The sequence below is a fragment of the Phascolarctos cinereus genome, unplaced genomic scaffold (assembly GCF_003287225.1).
Source record: "Phascolarctos cinereus isolate Bilbo 61053 unplaced genomic scaffold, phaCin_HiC Scaffold_1;HRSCAF=81, whole genome shotgun sequence".
NCBI lineage: Eukaryota > Metazoa > Chordata > Mammalia > Diprotodontia > Phascolarctidae > Phascolarctos > Phascolarctos cinereus.
In genome coordinates this window covers 269,721,124-269,742,087 of record NW_027555514.1, presented here as the reverse complement: position 1 = coordinate 269,742,087, position 20,964 = coordinate 269,721,124, and the positions used below count along the sequence as shown (strand labels likewise).

At 41.6% G+C, this 20,964-nt stretch overlaps 1 protein-coding gene across 3 annotated transcripts in view; it reads right to left on the bottom strand.

Moving 5' to 3' along the window:
* Positions 1-559: 559 nt before the first annotated feature.
* SLC17A8 (solute carrier family 17 member 8) overlaps positions 560-20,964 on the bottom strand; it is a 54,422-nt gene continuing 34,017 nt past the window's right edge. For 2 of the 3 annotated variants that reach the window (XM_020982298.2, XM_078149400.1), the window contains exons 6-12: positions 15,061-15,147; positions 13,827-13,966; positions 13,553-13,702; positions 11,741-11,873; positions 8,802-8,912; positions 1,503-1,630; positions 560-910 (exon numbers count right to left, since the gene is read on the bottom strand). In XM_020982298.2, the coding sequence (XP_020837957.1) occupies positions 566-910; positions 1,503-1,630; positions 8,802-8,912; positions 11,741-11,873; positions 13,553-13,702; positions 13,827-13,966; positions 15,061-15,147 (1,094 nt within the window). In that variant the 3' untranslated portion in view covers positions 560-565. The remainder of the gene's footprint in view (positions 911-1,502; positions 1,631-8,801; positions 8,913-11,740; positions 11,874-13,552; positions 13,703-13,826; positions 13,967-15,060; positions 15,148-20,964) is intronic. The other variant, XM_078149403.1, reaches the window with a different exon arrangement.

The window sequence follows — 20,964 nt, the reverse complement described above, 5'->3', positions numbered from 1 at the left end:
AAGAGAAGAAAAAAGAGAGAAAGGAAAGAAAAAAGGAGGGAATAAAAGAAAAGAAGGAAAAAGGAAGGAAAAAAGGAAAGAAAGAATGAATGAAAAGAGAAAGGAAAGACAGAAATAACAGTAAGGAAGGAAGGAAGGGTCTAACCTGTCTCCTAAATAAATACTGGAGTAATCCTGTCATTTCATTGGCAGAGGGAATGCCTATTAGGAAACCCTCTCTACCGATGGGGATGGACACTGGCTTTGCACTAATGCAAAGTCTTAGACAATTCCTGGAAAACAGTTGAATGATTTGCCCAGGGTTACAGAGCCAGTATGTGTTAGAGGCAGGATTCAAACCCATGCCTCTGTGACTTGGAGAGTCAGAGCAGATCTGTAGCCACTACACGTTTGCTGCCTCTTCACCAAACATTGAGCACCATCTCTTTTCTTTTCATCCTATAGTACTCAACCTCTTGGCAAGATCTGCCAGGAAGAAGCTATCCAATAGCTATGGATACTATACTGTCTGGTTTCATGGTATGAGGAGGCCGGGGATGCTGAGACAGCCGGGTATTTTCTTCCACTAGGAGGTGTCTGGGAAGCATTCCCCTTCATGCTGGTAGGATGACTGCTCTTCCTCACCTAGGGTCAGTTCCTTCTGCCCTCTCCATTCATTTCGCTGGATTTCGCTATTCTGAGCAGTTGCCCCATAGGACATTTTCTTCCTTGGACAAACAAAAGCCTCGGGGTTCAGTTCCATCTCCTCCATCAGCTCGTCTTGGTCAATGATGCCGCACTTTTCCTCACAGAGGTTCTCCGGATCAGCCCATTCCTGTTTCTCCCCAGATGCAAAGACACCATAGAAGATCACACCGCTGTAGTGTACCAGGGCTGCTATGAGGAAGACATTCTGCCACTCTTCCCGGGTCTAAACAAATACATTGAACGTCATTAGATATTCCAAGCCCCCTCCCCCAAAGAGAGCCTATCAAGAGCTTCTACTTTTCCTTCATTCAGTTTGTCAACTGGAAAAGCAAGGCAGAGAGAATGCTATACCACAAACAGGCTATGGAGAAAACAGCACTGACTTTGGCGGACTAAGGTTCATATCATAGATGTAGAATGGTAAAAGGGCCTTAGTTTAGTGGACATTGAGTCCAACACTCATTTTATAGATGAGGAAACTGAGGCAAAGAAAAGCCATGTGACTTGCCAAGGTTACACAGGTAGTAAGTGACTCAGGTATCCCTGAATCCAAGACCAGTCCCCTATTATGTCATGGCTCTAGGGGCCAACAAGTCTACTTCCTTTAGTTGACATACGAGGAACCAAGGCCCAGATAAGAGGGGTGACTTTGTCAGGGTCTTTCAGAGGGTCAGTGACAGATCTGGGACTAGAATCCAGGTCCTCTGACTCTTATTCTGGTGGTTTTCTCATGTTCCACCCTTTTTTTTCCCAACCCAAGGATAAAGGTAAAAAGAAGGTGTACTGGTAGTCCCTGGCACACAAAGGGCACTCACCTTGTGCTTAGTCATTGCACCAACAATAAGGGGGCACACCATTCCAGAAAGGGTCCCCACGCCATTAGAGATCCCCATGAGAATGCTGGCGTAGCGTGGGGCAATATCCAAGTGGTTGACATTAAATCCTGGGACAAAACCAACACACTGAAGTCACATTTCCCAGACTCTCGAGGAATCTTAGAATCTGAGTTGGAAGGGAAGTCTGAGGCCATGCAATCAAGCCTTTCCCTGACCAAGAATCCCTTGGACCTCTAGACCCAACAAGAGGTCGTTCTAGTCTGTATCACACATCCCAAGGAGGAGAGAAACAGTAGTAGTCCATTCCACTTCAGAATACCTTAAATTGAGAGACAGTGTGGTATAGTGGCTGGAATGTTGGACTCAGAGTCAAGAAGACATGAGTTCAAATCCCACCTCAGACCCCAACTAGCTATGTGGCTCGGAGCATGTCATTAGAGGTAGGTAGGTGGGAAAATGGACACAGCAGTGGACCTGAAGTCAGGAAGGTATGAGTTCCAATTATGGCTCAAACACTCAACAGTTGTGTAACCCTAGACAAATCAATTCATCTACGTTGAATGCAGTTTTTTCACCTGTAAAATGGTGATAATAATAGCACCTACAATCCAAGATTACCACACAGACCAATGGAGCTAATGCTTCTTAAAAAGTTTTGCAAATCTTAAAGAATCACATAAATCCTAGTATTATTATTATCCACCTTTCTATGCCTTAGTTTGCTCCTCTGTACAATGTTGTTGTTGTTCTGTTGTTTCTGACGTGCCTGATTCTCTGTGCCCCATTAGGGGTTTTCTTGGCAGAGGCGCTGAAGCAGTTTGTCACTTCCTTCTCCAGCTCATTTTGCAGATGGGGAAATTGGGGTAAACAGGGTGAAATGACATTGCCCAGGGTCACACAGCTAGTAAGAGTCTGGATTCAAACTCAGGAAGGGGCATGCTGCGCACTATTGGGCCCCCTAGCTGTCACTGGTAAAATGAGGGGGTTGGAATTTGATGACCTTAGAGGTCCCTTTCCAACTAAAAATCTATGAATTATTAGGACATTTTCCCATTTCTGTTGCAATTCTGTAAACAGTATAAGGGGGTAAGGAGGTGCAAAGGGGAGAGAAGAAGGAGGGGAAAGTGTTTGAAGAAGAAGAGAAAGAAGGACATTGAAGGCCTACTTTGTCATTTTTCCTGGTACTGATCCTGCAAGTAATATTATTTACATACACACACACACACACACACACACACACACACACACACACACACACACACACATATATATATATATATATATATATATATATATAAAATTGCTATAACACTTTACATACATTATCTAATTTAGCCTCACAGCAACCCTCTGACATAGGTACTACAGATCACATATGATAATCCTCATTTTACAAATGAAGCAGCTAAGGCTTAGAAATTAAATGATTTGTCCATGGTCACACAGCCAAAATGATTAGAGGTACGATTTGAACCCAGCTCTTCCCAACTCCAGTTTCAGCAATCTATCTACTCTGCCATGTTTTTCCCCTAATTTATTATGAGTTAGATCAACAACGAGGACACTTACTTGGGACGTGGTGAGGACAAGGGATAGTCCATTATCTTAAGGATAAAAATAATGCTGGGAAATTGAGAAAGGCTCCAATGTCCTAGTCTAGTGCCCCAAGAGGTATTCCAGAGAAGCAAAAGCAACAGAAAGTTATTTTCTCTATTAATACCCATTTTCACGTCCAACTGAACCCAAAGAGCATAATCCAAGCTCCAGTGTGGTCCCTTGTCTGAGTCATAATCACTCTCTCTACTTTGAAATTTTGACTCTCAGAAGAGACCTCAGACTTCATGTAGTCTAAGGACCACACAAAACATTCATCATCTCTATAATGTCCTCCACAAGGAGTCATCTAGCTGCTCAGTACATCCCTAAACATTCCATTCCACTTTGGGAACACTCTCCATGTTCCCTCCATATTTAGCCTCCAGAGCCCTTTTCTCAATCAAATCCGTGGGGAAGTTAATTCACTCACCTTTGGAGCTCTTTGGGGTTGAACCATATTGATTGGGCACTAGGTGAGTGGGGTCTATCTAAACCCACAATATTCTGTCAGCACCATGATCATGCTTCCAATCCCACCCATCCATAGGCCTGATAGCCAGGAATTTCCACCTTCACTTCCTACCTCTTTCTCATGGTACAAAAATCAAATCAGCATCACTCTTTAACTCTCACTTCTTGTAGTTTTTATCTCTGGCCCGTAGCATGGTGCCTAACATATAGTAAGTGCTTAATTAATATTTTTTCATTCATTCATTCATTTATTCATTCATTTATCCATCCCACATGACAATCTTTCAACTACCTGAAGAAAGACACCATTTTCCTCTAAGTCTCAATCTTCTCTTTTCCAGGTTAAATATTTGCAGTTCTTTCCAGCAGTACTTGTACATCATGATCCCTGACCCCTTTGTTTTCCAGAGTGTCCTCATCTGGACACGCTGCAGCTTGTCAATGTTTTCCCCTTCTGCCTCAGTTTCCTCAACTGTTAAAATGGGGATAATAATAGCAACTGCCTCAGTGTTGTTGTAAGGATCAAATGAAATATTATTTGTAAAGTGCTTAGCACATAGTAGGTAGCTTAATCAAATGTTTGTTCCCTTCCATTCCCCCATCAGGAGAATCTGAAATCATATTTTTTTTTCCAGCAGACACTTGAGTGTCTGCAGAACCTTTAGTAATTTGCCCAAAGCCCTATATCTTTTGCCCATGAAGTCTAGCTACACCTGCACTACTCTGTATTTGGGCCATTGACTTTTTGAACACATGTCAGACTTTACATTTATCCCTATGACATTTCATCACATTAAACGCAGCCCCTCATCCAAAGCTAATCATATTCTTTTGGTTTCGGTTCCTGCCAGCCATTCCATTAGCTACATCTCTCAACCTTTTGTCTTCCAAAAATTTGGTCATCTGACATTTATGCTTTCACCCATGACAAGGCTTAGGGGTTTTGACAAATATTTGAAAATCTTTTCTCTCCTTTTTAAAACCTTTGTCAACTCTCCATTTATCCATAGTGCCTGAAAATATATGAAAAAAATCATTTTTCTGTCTCCATGTTTGGTTCTCTTTCTTGACCTCTGTTTCTAGAGAATTGTAAGAAGTTCCTCCCCACCTCTACCAACCCCTCTATTTTTTAATAAACACACCTCCTCTTCTATGTCAGCATGCCAAAGTACCAGACAATCAGAATATAAAACAGCAGTGAGATTAATTATACCTACCGCCTGATTGGGATGTGATAAACACTTTATTAGAAAAGAGCCCAGAGATAAAAAGCAATTAATATGATTGTCAAGCATTATGCTCAGACACAAAGACTGTGCATTTGCTTTTGGTTGGAGATAACACAAAGAAAGTCTTTGAGATTTTAGCAGCATATCCTGTGGAGCTTGAAGGGGATTAAATCATTAGGAATCCAGAGGTATTGATAAATATTTGGTTGAATATGCCCCAGACCTGCCCTCCTACCAGCTGGGATGGGGTCAGAGTGGGTATCTCAAAAGGCTACATTCCAATCTAGACTGTGTCACTTATTAGCTCTATGACCTTGGGTAAGTCATTGTCTGGACCTCAGCATCCTCATCTATAAAATTAGGGGTTGGATTGAATGATTGCTAAAAGCCCCTCCCTTTTTCATAGGCTGGGAATCTATTTCTGTCATCAAGAGGAAGCAGGCTAGTGGATAGAGCAACTGGCCCTGGATTCAGGAAGACCTGAGTTCAAGTCCACCCTCAGACACTTACTAGCTGTGTGACCCTGGGCAAGTCACTTAACCCCATTGCCTAGCCAAAAGAAAAGGAAAGAAAAGAAAAGAAAAGAAAAGAAAAGAAAAGAAAAGAAAAGAAAAGAAAAGAAAAGAAAAGAAAAGAGAGAAAGCAGGCTATAGTGTATTGAAAGCCCGACTGGCATTAAGAAAACCTGGGTTCAAATTCCACCCCTGATATTTATTGGCTGATTGACTATAAGCAAGTCACAGGGTCATACATCTAGAGCCATAGGGGACCTCCAAGGGCAGCTATTCCAGATCCTTTATTTTATACATGAAGAAACTAAGACCCAGAAAAGTCATAGGGTCATAGCTCCAGAGTCATAAGGACTTCAGAGGCAAGCTAATATAACCCATTCATTTTACAGATGAGGAAACTGAGACCCAGGGGGTTATGTGATTTGTTATCCAAAGTTATGTAGACAATAAGCATTAGAGATGGGATTTAAACTTTGCTCTTCTGCCTCCACAGCCAAAGTCCCAGGATGTTTCCCGGTTAGAATCACTCCTAAGATTTGTCATAGATGCAATTTGACATGAATGAGATGATTTTCTACCCCAGGCATTCCTGACACCAAGGAAACTGCAGATCCTTCATGGAATGGCCTTCATCCTGTCTTTCTTAGAATTTCTAGAAGTCTGTCTGTGCAGTGCCTCCTAAAATTGGCCCCATCTTCTTTTTCCTCATGCCCCATTCCACAATCTCCAATGTACATCAAAACATCAAGGTCATGTGATCGTCACTCTTGTAGGGAATACTTCCTCTGAAACAAACCACAAACTATCTAGGGCAAGAGTTCTTAACCTGGGGTCCAGAGACTGCCAAGGTGTCCAGTGACAGATTTCTGAGAATCTATGGCCTTGGATGGGGAAGAGAAGTACATCTTTCATTCACTGTTTTCCTTTCTAATCCTATGTATTTTATTTTATGCATTTAAAACCATGATTCTGAGGAGTCCATAGATTTCACCAGGCTGCCAAAAGGGACACACAAAAACAGATTTAGAACCTCTGCTCTATAACTTGTAATCCCAGAGAAGTGCTTGAGAATCCTAGAAGTTATATAGTAATAATAATAATTAATAATAATACATAACACTTATATAATCCTTTAAAGTTTGGAAAGTATATATATGTATATACACACACACACATATATGTGTATATATACACATACACACATGTATATTTTATATATACATATATAAAATCTCATTTGATTCTCATAAACACCAAGTGAGTGAGTTAAGTAGATGGTATTATTAGCCCTGTTTTATAGATGAGGAAACTGAGGCCGAACAAGGTTAAGTGACTTGCCTAGTTCACATAGCTAGTCAGTAAGTGTCTAAGGTAGGATCTGAACTCAGAGCTTCCTAATCACAAGTCTGGTGCTTTATCTATCCACTGCACCATCTAGCTGCCCTGGATCACAAAATTAGTGTCTGAGACAGGATTTGAACCTAGGCCTTCCTGACTCAAAGTTTGGCGTTCAATCTACTGTGCCACCTTCCTTCTGTTACATAATGCATGTCTCCTTTTAATTCTGCATGTCCAGTCACTCAAAAAGGCCCTATTCCATACTGTCCTAATTTCTTGCTGCTCATCTGCCCCTAAACCTGCCCTATCCCTACTTCTGTCCAAGAGAGAAGAGAGAATATCAAAGCCTCACCTGTCCTACTATACCAGTGGCCATAGGCCCCACCCAACTCTGAAGCTGTGCTATTCTCCTCTCTGCTTATAATTCTATGTAACTCGGGCTTCTCAATGCTGCAAATATGAACAAACTGATATCTTTGAACACAGGAAATGAATCTCTACTGCTTTACCACGTTATCAGGGAGTGAAAGGCCATCTACGTCATTCAGCTTTTCATAGCATCCAAAAAATGTAATAGAACTCAGAAGTCACCCAATCCACTGTCTCTTCCTTCAATTAGCATTTAGTAAGCTTGAGAACTCACTACTCCTCAAAGCAGACCATTTCATTGTGGGACAACTCTAGATACCAGGATTTTTTCCCTTATATTAAGCCAACTCTGCCTTCCCGAAAACCTAAAAATTCTGGTTCTAGTTTTGCGTTGGGTGGTCAAACAGACCAAGTCTGAATCTTCTTCCTTGTGGTCACTTTTCAAATATATGAAGACCATAACAAAATTATTATCTGTTTTGTAAAACATCTTTCTCCAAATATCTCTAATTCCTTCAATCTACGAAAGAACTAGAAGGGAACCTTAGAATTAATCAATCAGCCAATCCACGAGTATTTATTAAATACCTACTATGGACCAAACACTGGGGAAATCGCCCTGTCCAATACCCTGATCTCTTTCAATTCCCCTTATCATGCTGACTGTTCTCTGCTGGATACCTACCAGGCTGTCAGTGTCTCTCTGAAATGTAAGACTCGGAACTGGACTTAGTTATATCAATGTGGCCAGAGTACTGGGAAGCTATCACCTTGCCTCACTATGTGTCAACAACCAGGATTGTTTAGCTGGGGGAAAAGACTCAGGGAGCCCATAACAACTGTCTACCATGTGGGGAAAGATCAAATTTGGTCTGTTCTCTCAGGAGGGGAGAAGAAGCAGGGGCAGTGGGTGGAAGTCTCAAAAGAGACCAATTTAGGCTTGATGTTAAGAAAAACACTGTAACAATGAGAGCTGTCCAACAGTGGAAGAGGGTTATCTCTAGAAGGGATGGATTCCCATCTTGGGAAATCTTCAGGCAGATGCTGAAAGACCCTTGTTTGGTCTCTTGGGGGATGATTTTTTCTTAGACTGCCAATGTCACAAAATCATAGATTTACAGCTAGAAGACAACATAGAAGCCATGAATTCTACCTCACTCCCCTTATTTTACAGATGAAGAAACAGAGGTTAAATGACTTGCCCATATTCACATAGCTAGTGTCTAAAACAGGATTTGAACCATGTCTTTCTCTCTCTCTGCTGGATACCTACCAGGTTGTCAGTGTCTTTTTGAAATGTAAGACTCAGAACTGGACTTAATTATATCAATGTGGCCAGACTTGGGCAGAGTACTGGGAAGCTACCACCCTGCCTCACTATATGTCAACAACTTAGTTGAAGGAACCAGGATTGTTTAGCTGGGGGAAAAGACTCAATGTCCTATCTCCTATCCCAAGGAGTCTCCTGAGGTCCCCGCCCACTCTCAAATTCTATGGTTATATGATGGAGCCTCACATCACATTTCATCTTTTTGGCTGCTGTATATTGACTCATATTAAGTTTGAAGTCCACTAAGAATGACAAGATCTTTTTTTTTAATGAATTATTTCCTAATATAACTGGAAATGAAGAATAAGCAAATCTTCTGCTGAGTTTCTACTCTCCTAGATCTTCAGCCTATCCCCAGTGATATCACAAAGGACATTACTAATCACTCCAACAAAGCCTTCCCATCCATCCCCACATAGATCAAATATTTTACCTGAAATTGCAAAGCCACTGAAGCCTACTGCCAGCACCAGGAAGGAGATGGCCACGCCTTTGGTATGAGAAAAGCCAACCACCAGGAGTAAGGTGGCTTCCATGCCGAAACCTGCAAGTAGAAAAAAGGGGGGAGGGGTAAATTTCATTCTATTCCAGGGAATCTAAGTGTGTGGGCTATCATCATGCCCCAGCATTAATATGCCCACAAAGACCCTGCACATGATTCTTAAACTCTGATACATCATAAGATTCCATAGGTATTCATTCCATGGACATGCTAGTCTTTGTAACTTCCTCTCACACTCAGGCGCTGAATAGCTTCCTATTCAGTTTCTAAATGCTAAGTGTTCATACCCGTAAGTGTGAACACTCTCTCCACAGGCATAGATTCTATTCCCTCGAGATCTTGGTCTATGAAAGAGGATGTGGCCACAAAATTCCTCCCCACCTGGGGGGGGGGGAGATTCTCCAAGCTCAGCAACAGGGTACCACTGAAGGATTTTAAACAGAGGAATGCTGGGATCAGACCTAATTCAGCGCCATTGGATGGATGGGTTGAAGGATGGAGAAACTGGAATTGGGAATACCAATTAAGAGACTATCACTTCTTTTTAAAAATCACAGGTCCCGTCGCCGGAGTCAGGAGGACCTAAGTTCAAATCTGGTTTCAGCTTGGCAAGTCACTTAATCCAGATTGCCTCCAAAAAAAAATCACAAGTCCGAGGCCAGCTTTTGATCCACTTTGTCACATTCTCCCTACTTCAGAGACTTAAACAAACACAGAATGATTCTTTCCAGCTCTCTTGTTTAGCTGCTATCAACAGAGGGGTGACCCTATCATTGTCTTCAGGGATGTGAAGCAATGCAGTGATGTAAAGTCCAACAAGATATGTCACCTCAAAGAATTCAGATCTGGAAGGGACCTTAGAGACCATTAAATCCAGTTCCTTCATTTTTCAGATGAGGAAACTGAGACCCAGAGATGGGAAGAAACTTGGGATCATAGGATCATAGAGGCAGAAACCTTAAAGGTCATCTAGTCCAATCCTCATCACTTTACAGAAAAGGAAACTGAGGAGAAGTGAAGTCACATATACAAAGTCAGTAAATAGCAGAGTCCAGATTCAAACCCTGAACTTCTGACTTCAAAACCAGTCCTCTTTCCACAACTGCTTCTCCACTAATTTTGAGGCCAGGACAAAGTGAAATCAGGCTCAATACTCAATAACATGGATTTAGATTAACAGAAGGAAGAACTTTTAACCATAAAGACTTTTCAAAGAGGGGTGAGTTGCTACCTCTATCAGAGTGCACCTCTACTTGACAAGAAAAAAGCAATTAATGTCCTTTTGGGGTCCTTTTTAGGCCAGTAATTCTAAAATTCTTCCTTGCATCCCCATATGCATAATAATAGCTACCATGCAAACCACTTTACATACGTATCTTGCTTGCTCCATCAAGGAATGTATATGCTTTGTCTAAAATAAGATGATCAGTAACTTCAAATTCCACCCATATGTATCTTGGAGGTGATAATCTTTTTGGAACCTTCATTTTCTCTTTCAACAGGAAGGTTGCCCAAAAGATTTAATTCTCAATCCCTATCATCCTCCAGCTGCAATCAAACACATCTGTTCATAGCCCTATCCCTCTAAGACCAAACACTGGAATTTCTTAAATAGTTAATTCTCAGCTTTAGCAGTCATGTGAAAATCAAGGTAGAGAGGGGAGCTGACATGTTATTAGACCAGCAAAAACAAACAAACAACATGAGTTGCTACCGAATGCTTAGCTGAGTTTCAAAAAGCAGGTTAGCAACTTGTCTATTTATGTCTATTTGTCTTGTCATAGACAGACATTGGGAGCTATGATATTTCCATTGAGACTAGGTGGTGTTTAGCTTTAGGGTAAAAATCAGAAAGCTGAGAAAAAATCAAGGGTTCCAATGGGAAAGGCTTGTCACATGAAATCAGAACTAAGAATAAAATGGAAGCTTAGAATTTCTGCAATTTGATGGCCTCAGACACTTACTAACTGTATGATCCTGGGCAAGTCACTTCACCTGTTTGCCTCAGTTTCCTCCTCTGCAAAATGAGTCAGAGAAGGAAATGGTGAACCACTCCATTATCTCTGCCAAGAAAACCCCCAAAGGGGTCACGAAGAGCTGGACACAACTGAGCAACAATGACAACAAAATAGCTATCATTTGTCTGTGAAAAGAGATGGAGGAGGGTCCAGGTTTCTAGAGAGCCAGAAACAGTCATCACTAAGGTTTACAATGTACTAATTTTTTAAAAAATTTTTAAATTTTTCTTTTTCAGGTAATTGGGGTTAATTTACTTGCCCAGGGTCACACAGTTAGTAAGTGGCAAGTGTTTGGTCTGAGGCTGGATCTGAACTCAGCTCCTCCTGACTTCAGGGCCAGTGCTCTATCCACTGTACCACACAGCTGCCCTACAATTTACTAATTTTTGAAGAACTGCAGAGCCAACTAAAATTCCTCTAAAGAACATCACAACGTAAGTTCCTGTTAGGATTGACCCATCAAGTCCAGGTAGACTCTTCCTCCATGGCTTTATTCCCTGGCATAACATAGATCATAGGATCCTGTGGCCTGAAAGGGCCCCTGGACAGAATGATGACATGTAGCCATCAGTTCATATGGGAAGGATCTCGGGATATTAATGATCTGCATGCTCACACCCATTTAGCATCACTGGGACAATACTACCAATAGAGACGAGCTTTCATTTCAAGCCTACGGTTACGAACCAGTAATAGATTTATTACTATATATTATATAATTTTAATATATGTTTTATATATTACATTACATAAGTATACATTAAATATTATATATTACATATATGTTTTCTGATTAGAGATTAATTTTCATCCTGCACAAGTTACATAAAACAGCTAAAAGATTCACAATACCTCCACAATTCATGATTTTGCGCACAGCTGTGGTTGTCAAAATCTTTCTACTTCTTAAATAATCAGCCAGCTGTCCTCCAATGGGTACGATGATTGTCATGACCATATGTGGGACTGCAGACAAGAGACCCACCTGGAATAAAAATAGAATCAGTGACTCTGATTTATAGCTACTTTATTTTCTTCTTCATTTGGCCAGCTAATTATCCTGTATTTCTTTAGTTGTGAAAATGTACATCAGATTCCACTCCTAGGCACAGACTGCAAGCAGAAAGAAGAACAACAAAAACTTAGACTGGAAACAAAACAGCAGCCTGCTGATCTGTAAAAAGTTAAAAGAACTGTGTTCCGTGAATATAATGATAGTTAGAGTGCTGGGCCAGGAGTCAGGAAGATCTGAGTTCAAATCTAGCTCCTTCTTTACTAGCTGTGTGACCCTGGGCAAATCATTTAACCTTTGCCTGCCTCAGCTTTCTCATCTGTAAAATGGGCATAATAATAGCCTCTCCCTCCCAGACTTGTTGCGAGGATTAAATGAAATAGTAATTGTAAATAATTATTGCTTAGCACCGTGGCTGGTCCACAGCAAGCACTATGTAAATATTAGCTATTATCATTAGCTGCTGTTATTAATGGAATCCTGCTGTGGTATAAGAACTGATTAAGGCGATGAATATAGAGAAGTATGGGAAAATGTACATGACTGGATTCAGAGCGAAGTAAAGACAGCCAAGAAAACGATTTATACAATGATTATGATGGAAAGAATGACAAAACAATATAAAATGAACACTACAAAATTATAACGAGCCAAACCTCCCAAACAGGAAGGTTGAGACGCTATCTCCACACACTTCTCTGCAGAGGCGGGAGGTTGTGGATGTGGAGCACTGCATTTAACATCAGACTTTTTTGATATGTTGGCTAATTTTTCAGATTATTTCTCTTCTTTTTTTGTATTATCCACCATAAGTGTCTGCACTCTGCAAGGGAAAGGAAGGAATTGTACAAGGAGAAGTGTAGGTCACATAAAAACAAAACATATCAATAAAAATTCCCCAAACTTGATATGCTTCTTCCTGCCTCCACACCTTTACCTCATCTGTCCCCCATGACAAGGAGAACACTCCCTCCTCATCTGCCCCTGTTGAAGTCCTTCTCTTCCTTCAGGATTCAACTCAATGCCACCATCTCCACGGGATTAAAGGATCACAGATTTCAAGCTGGAATGGGACTTGAGAGGGCATCTAGTCCAACCTTTTCATTTTACAGATGAGGAAACTGAGGCCCAGAGAAGCTAAGGGAATTTGCCCAGGGGTCATGAGGATAGTAAGTGGTAAAGCTGGGATCTGAGACCTGGTCCTCTAACTCAAAATACAAATCTCTTTCCACTTAACCAAACTATAGGTAGCATTCATATTGTGCTTTAGGGTTGACAAAGCACATATAATCTATGTCATTAGAGCCTCATGACAATCTGGTGAGGATGGCACTACAGGAATTATTATCCCCATTTTACAGATTAGGAAACTGAGGCACAGCGTGTTTAGGTGATTTGCTCAGGGTGGCCAGAGAAGCAGCAGATCTGAGATCCAAACCCAGATCTTCCCGACCCAAATCCAGGACTTTTCCACCATACCACAACAGGGGAACAGGCCCTGAAGATGGACCTCTCCATTCTAGACAATCAAGGCAGAGGGTGAGAAAGCTGGCTGCTAGAATGGGTGATTCTCAAGTGATTCGGCCCCAAGGCTGCTACAAGTGGTTCCCAGAAGCATTCAGTAAGACTCCAACTTGTGTTCTTGCCTTTACCTTGCTTATCGCAAAGCCGAAGACTTCTTCAAAGTAAGCAGGCTGACTGATCAACAATAAATAGAAGGTCCAACTCCGACAAAAGTTGGCCACGATGATGGCGTAAACGGGCATTGAGGTGAAAAACCGCTTCCAGGGCGTATTAAATTTCTGGAAGAGAAAAATCATGAGGCTTTTGGTGGGGAGAGCTCTCTCACTCTCGAGGGAGCTAGGTAGCAAGTACGGGAAATTCTGAGAGCGAAGAAGCCAGAGGCTGACTATGACTGATACTTACATCGAGGCTGACTAGGTTGGCGCCTTCGCCGATACTTGTCTCTATGTAGGTGCGCTCTTCTTCAGAGATAGTCGGGTGAGAGGCAGGGCACTCATAGGCATGCAGCAGCCAAAACATGTACCAGATCATCCCAAACATCCCTGCGTGGAAGAACAATGGTGGTCTGCTCCCAGACACAGAAGAATGCTCAGTTCTCATTTCCTTCTGTCTCTTTCAAACATTCCATTTTGAAAATGCCTTTCAATAGTCCCAAACAATATCAAGGAGCCAAGACAGCTGATTTGTGGGACAGGAAAGTAGAAGTTGCCACTAACTCTATAAAGGATACCAGCCCCTCTCTCTCCCACTCTGCAGGCAGCTTATGAAAGCAGAGATTTCCCAGGCTGCTGGTCTATTTGCTCCAAAATTGGCCCTTATGTCATTGCTCAGCCATGACTGACTATTCTGATCCCATTTGGGGTTTTCTCGGCAGATAATGGAGTGGTTTGCCATTTCCTTCTCCAGCTCATTTTACAGATGAGGAAACTGAGGCAAATAGGGTGAAGTGACTTGCCCAGGGTCACACAGCTAGCAAAGATCTGAGGCCAGATTTGAACTCACAAAGAGGAGTCTTCCTGACTCCAGGCCCAGTAGTAAGAACAGTAAGAGAACCAGGTGAAACTTCTTTGCAGCAGATGAGTCTAGCTCTAGAGACACTGGTTACCATTATGGTTTTCCTTGGGCATTTCCATTAATGTTTTCCTATGGTGTGTATGTATATGTGTGTGCATGCTCATGTCCCTAGGAAGTGTCTCACGCATCAGACTGTAATGCAAACTGCTGGAAGTTTAGACATAGAAAGCCCAAAAAATGTTGGACAGTCACAACCCTGTAATCAGATCAGTAAGAACTGCTTCTTTGACCATACCTGCTAAGCCCTTTCCTGTTGTCTGACAGTCAAAGATCATAAGACCCTAACACATGGCTAGACTTCTCATGGAAACACCATGTTCATTTCTAGCGATCCGATGTTTAAATAAAAATACTTCTGTATCCATTTCAAAATGCCCGTTTTGATACATAAAATACAAGGCTTCGAATTGTCTTTCTATACAGTTTCTTTATTCCATTTCTATACTGATTTCTTCTCACCTATTCCTCTTTCCCAAGAGTATAATCTTAGACAAACACCAAGTGAAGTAAAAAGTTATCTCTTTGAGTCAATAGGATAAATTAGTGAAATAAGATAACTCACCATAAATATAAAAGACAGAGGACCATCCGATATACTGCACTAATACTCCAGCCAATGGCATCGCCACCACTGCCCCAGCATATGAACCTAGGGACAGGAGAACAATGGGGCTCATTGACTATCTAAAATTTTAGGCACCTCCTAGCTGTGCAGAGGCAGGTCAGATAAACACAACGCCACGTTGAATTCTGAGCAACGAGGCTGGAGCGTTGGAGAACGGCCAGGCCATCTCCAATGACACCATCAAAGAAGGATTCCAGCGACGGAAGGCCAGTACTGCCTCTCAAGTACCATTCACATCACGAGGGAAAAATGTGTTTGGAACGAAGAACAGAAATAAAAATGTCAAATGAACATTTAAAAATACACAGAAGAGAGCAAAAGGAAGTTCAGAAGGAGATATGAGCAAAAGATCACATTTTTAAATTAAATCGACACATAAAAAATTGTATTAATCAATAAACAAGCATTTATTAAAAGTCTAAAATGGATTAGGCAACATACGAGGTGCTGAAGATTCAAAGAAAAAGAAATTACGATCCCTACCCAGGGGGCTTGCATTTTCTCATGGTCACCCTATGAGATGGGTAGTAGAAGTATCTGTACCTCTAATCTGCTGATGAGGAACTTGAATTTCAGAGAGATCAAGTCACCTGCCTAAGGTCACAAAGCAGCGAGTGACTGGAGATTCAAATTTTTTCAAAGAGACATTTTTAAAAAATACACAGAAGACAAGAGAGCTTAGAAGGGGGTGCAGAGAAGTTTTGTTCCTACCATTTTAAATTAAATATATTTAGATATGTGTATATACACACTCGAGTAGCTAGGTTGCACAATGGCTACAGCTTTGGGCCTGGAGTCAGGAGGACCTGAGTCCAAATCCGACCTCAGACACTTATGTAGTAGCTGTGTGACCCTGGGCAAGTCCCTTAACTGCTGCATGACTTCAGTTTTCTCATCTGTATAGTGAGCTGGAGAAGGAAATGGCAAACCACTCCATTTGCCAAGAAAACCTCAAATAGGGTCATGAAGAGTCAGGTATGTCTAAGCAACAGAACAATAAAATATACACACATATGTCTATACATATAAAATTTTGCTAGCATCACACTTAAGGCTCATAGGCCATAGTTATACAGTAACCCCTTTATCTCCCAGCCTGTCTGAGCTTCATCTTCATATCATGACCTTTGCCATTCCATAAACCTTGAGCCTCATTTCCGAAGCATATTCAGCAGAACCTTGGTATATGCAAATAAGCGTTCCATGAGAAGACTCTGATTGGTCACTGACACACCAGCCTATTCCTGAGGACAGGGGAGAGAAAAGTCTAGAACCAGGATTAGCAAGCTAGGACATATGTTACCAAAGGCTACTATGGCATGTGAGTGGAGCCCCTCACTGGCTCTCAGAGGGGTAGGGCTATGGATGTCCAGGGTTCCTTCCCCATCCTCTGAGTGGCAACCCCACTCCTAAAGTCCCAGCAAGGCTTCTTCATCTCTCCCTTCTCTGACCTACTTCACTACCTTGCCCCCGTGGTATCCCACATTAATGGTGTCTTCTGCATTAACCCCCTTCCCTTGTGGCAACTGGTATTCAGGAGAAGCGGTGCAGTATAGTGCCTGGTACACTTAACTAGGAGTCAGGAAGACCTGGGTTTGAATCGTGCCTCAGACACTAGCTATGTGACCTTGGGCAAGTTATTTTAGTCAACTACACTAGACAAGGGCAGCTAGGTAGTGCAGTAGATAGAGCACCAGGCCTAGAGTCAGGAAGATTCATCTTCTTGAGTTCAAATCTTGCCTCAGACATTTACTAGCTGTGTGACCCTGGGCAAGTCACTTAATCCTGTTTGCCTCAGTTTCCTTATCTGTAAAATGAGTTGGAGAAGTAAATATCAAACCACTCCAGTATCTTTGCCAAGAAAAACCCAAATGTGGTCATGAAGAGTCAGACACAGCTGAAAAACGACTGACTGACAAGAACAAAATACTAGATGCTATATTCGTAGCATCTATACATATCTGTAGATCTATGTATCTATACCCATTTCTTCATCTATAAAATGAGGATAATAATGCACTCTCCTTCCACTGTTATGGTAAAGACCAAGTGAGATAATATTGATAAAAGTTGTTGCAAATATTAAAGTACTGTATGTGTTTTAGAAATTACTTCATTTATTTGTTTGTTTGTTTGTTTGTTTGTTTATTGGTAGGCAATGGGGTCAAGTGGCTTGCCCAAGGTCATACAGCTAGTAAGTGTTATGTGTCTGAGGCCGGATTTGAACTCAGGTCCTCCTGAATCCAGGGCCGGTGCTCTATCCATTGTGCCACCTAGCTGCCCCTAGAAATTACTTTTTTGAGGGGGACGCAATTGGAGTTATGACACTTGCTCAGGGTCACACAACTAATAAGTGTCCGAGGCCAGATTTGAATTCAGGTCCTCCTAACTCCAGGGCTGATACTCTATCGACTGCGCCACCTAGCTGCCCCAAATTTTGGATGTTATTAATGTTGATAGGATCATATATTTGGAAGGCACTTTGAAGGCCTTCAAATCCTACTTCCTCATTTTATGGACGAGGAAACTGAGGCATGCAGCAGTTAAGGGACTTGCTTGAGGTCACACAGCTATCAAGCGGCAGAACCAGGATTTATAGACTTGTAGCTATAGATTGGTAGCTATAAGGGACTGTAGTGAGTGCAGTGAGTCTAATCCCTTCATTTTACAGAAGATTGGTAGCTATAAGGGACCATAGTGAGGGCCAGTGAGTCTAATCCCTTCATTTTACAGAAGATTGGTAGCTATAAGGGACCATAGTGAGGGCCAGTGAGTCTAATCCCTTCATTTTACAGAAGAGGAAACTGAGGCACTGAGAGGTTAAGTTACTTTCCCAGAGCCATCACACAGCCAGGAAATATCTGAGGTGAGTCTTGAACCCAGGTCTTCCTAACTCCCAGTCCAGGGCCCTAATCTACTTCATCAAGTTCATCCCTCCAACTTTAGCATTCTTTCCACCTGCTTTACCTGGTAAATACTTATCTATTCTGGCTGTTTATCTTGTCTAGACAAGATTGTGAGTCCTACAGGGCATGGATTGGTTTTCGGTGCTCCCTAATACCATAATTCCTAATCTGACAGGCATCCTGTGAACTTCCAATAAATATTAACTCAACTGAAAAACTCTAATCTGAGACTTACCCTTGACCATGGATAAGAAGTAGCTGGCTGTAGAAGAATGAACAGTAACAAGCCGTAGACCGCTCTTCTACTTACTTCTTCCCTCCACCCCCATAACTCCGACCTGCTATTTCAATTCATCTCAGATCCGTATCTCTAGGTCCTACCGCTATCCCAGTTTCAAACTCCACAATCCCAGACTAGACTTCACATCAAAGATTTCCGATAAATAGACCTGCAGATGTAATTTGGAGATGAATCCATTTGAAGCGTGTCCTTCTAAATGGGGTCCAATCTTCTGCCAGAGATATAAGTAGGAGCCATGTGATACAGAATATCTACCACGAAGTGATGGCACTGATGTCAAGGGCCATATGCATAGGACATACCAGAAATTCAAGGAGCTTTATGACCTCAAAGTTACCAAACTGCACATACTATTTGAACTAGTGATACCACTACTAGGGCTATACTCCAAAGATATCAAAGAGAGAGGAAAGGGACCTATATGTACAAAATATTTATAATAGCTCTTTTCACCATAGTCAAAAACTAGAAACTCCTATTGGGAAATGGTTAAACAAATTGTGGTATATGAATGAAGTGGAATATTAATGGCCATTAGAAAGGACAGTTTTAGAGAAAACTAGAAAGAACTCTATGAACTGATGCAGAGCAAAGTGAGCAGAACCAGAACAATTTATCCAATGCAAATCACACCATAGAGAAAGGCAGCTTTGAAAAGACTAGCACACTCTGACCAATGCAGTGACAAATCATGAGTCCAGAGAACTAAAGGTGAGACACACCACTCACCTCCTGCCAAAGAGGAAATGGACTTAAATACACAATGAGACATCTATTTTTGAATATGGCCGATGTGGGAATCAGTTTTGTTGGACTAGGCATATTTGTTACGTTGTGGTTGTTACTTAGCTGTCTCAGTCGTGTCTGGCTCTTTGTGACCCCATCTGGGGTTTTCTTGAGAAAGATACTAGAGTGGTTTGCCATTTCCTTCTCTAGCTCATTTTAGCAGATGAGGAAACTGAGGCAAACAGGGTTAACTAACTCACCCAGGGTTACACAACTAGGAAGTGTCTGAGGCTAGATTTGAACTCAAGTGTTCCTGACTCCAGGCTTGGTGCTCTATCCATCATGCCACCTAACCATCCCAATTTGTTATGAGGAATTTATTTTCCATTTTATTGTTCAGTTGGGGATACCGTGGGAGGAAAAGATAATAAATGCTTTTAAAAATAAACACCTTTTTTAGAAAATAGAAGCTTAGCAAGGAAATGAAGGATAACTTTAGAAGCATAGCTTGACAATATAGACTGGCAAAGTAAAGAATTTTTTGAATAGCAGAGACTAGTACATATTTATAGGAAGAGAAAAAGAAATGTGTAAAGGGGGAAAGGCTAAAGATGAATAGAGGATCAATTAGAATCATGGATTAATAACAATTAATTAATCATGGATTAAAGATTTTGAGCTGGAAGGGACGTTAGTGGCCCCTCGTTTTACACGTGGGAAAGTGAGGCCTGGGGAGTATAAGTAATTTGACGGATGGCACACAGCTATGTCATCAGATTATAAACTTAAGAGTTGGAAGGCCAGCAAGTTCCATTGCCTTGTGAGGAAACTGAGGCCCAGCAAAGTTAAGTGACTTTCGCAGCGTTATATAACTATGACACAAATGATTGATTATTGATTAAATTATTGACTATTGGTTAAAAGTTAGAAAGGATATGGGAGGCCATCACATCTACCCTCTCATTTTACAGAAGAAGAAGAAGAAGGTCAGAGTGCTGGACTTGCCCAAGGCCACAAAGCTACTTAGTATCTGAGACCACATTTGAACCCTGATCTTCCTAACACCAAACCTAGTACCCTGCTCACTAAGGTCCCAGAAGAGTTGGGAGGAGAATGGACTCAAGAGCCCAGGTAAAGGAATAAGTCTTGGCAAGGATGACGAACCCTTTCACTCACAAAAAGGACCCATTAGAAAGGGGGAGTAAAAACATAGAGATTCTGCAGTAGAAAACAGCGATAGAAGGAACTGAGCTTAGCCTCAATCTCAGGAGAAGGTACAAGGTCACCTGCTAAGAATGAGTCAGGTGAGGGTAAGGCCCAGGGCCTGAGGAGGATGGAGAGGAATGAAGCAGCTACTTCAGGGAATGAGAAAAATAGATGATAAGAAACAAATGATCGGATTTCCCAGTACAAAGGGGGCCAACTGAGATTTCGTAAGTCGTTGTAGAGAAGCTCATTGGCACCATTACCCAACATTTCCCAGTAACAGTCAAGAGTTAAAACAAAGAAGCTATACAGTGGAAGCTGTCTAGATCTGGGGATTGGCAAGGTAGGCTTGGCAGAAAGCCAGGAGGTGATGGGATTCTAGGGTAATAGCAAGTGCATCATTGAATAAGCCAACTACGGGATGCAAGCTAGGCAGGGAGGCAAATGAAGTCAAAATTGGGGGGATTAATGATTAAGTATTTAGAAGATCAGAGATTTCTATGAGAGTGCAAAGCAAGGTCAGTTGGTGTGAGGAAATGGGGTGACCATCGATTTTAGTCCAAGAGGGTGATTTTGGTGTTTTATAACTCAATGGGTTGATATCAACACAGAAGAAGGTATCCAGAGGATTTATGCTTGGCCCTGTGCTGTTCAGCCATTTTATAAATAATCTGAATAAAGACATATATGGCATGCTTATCA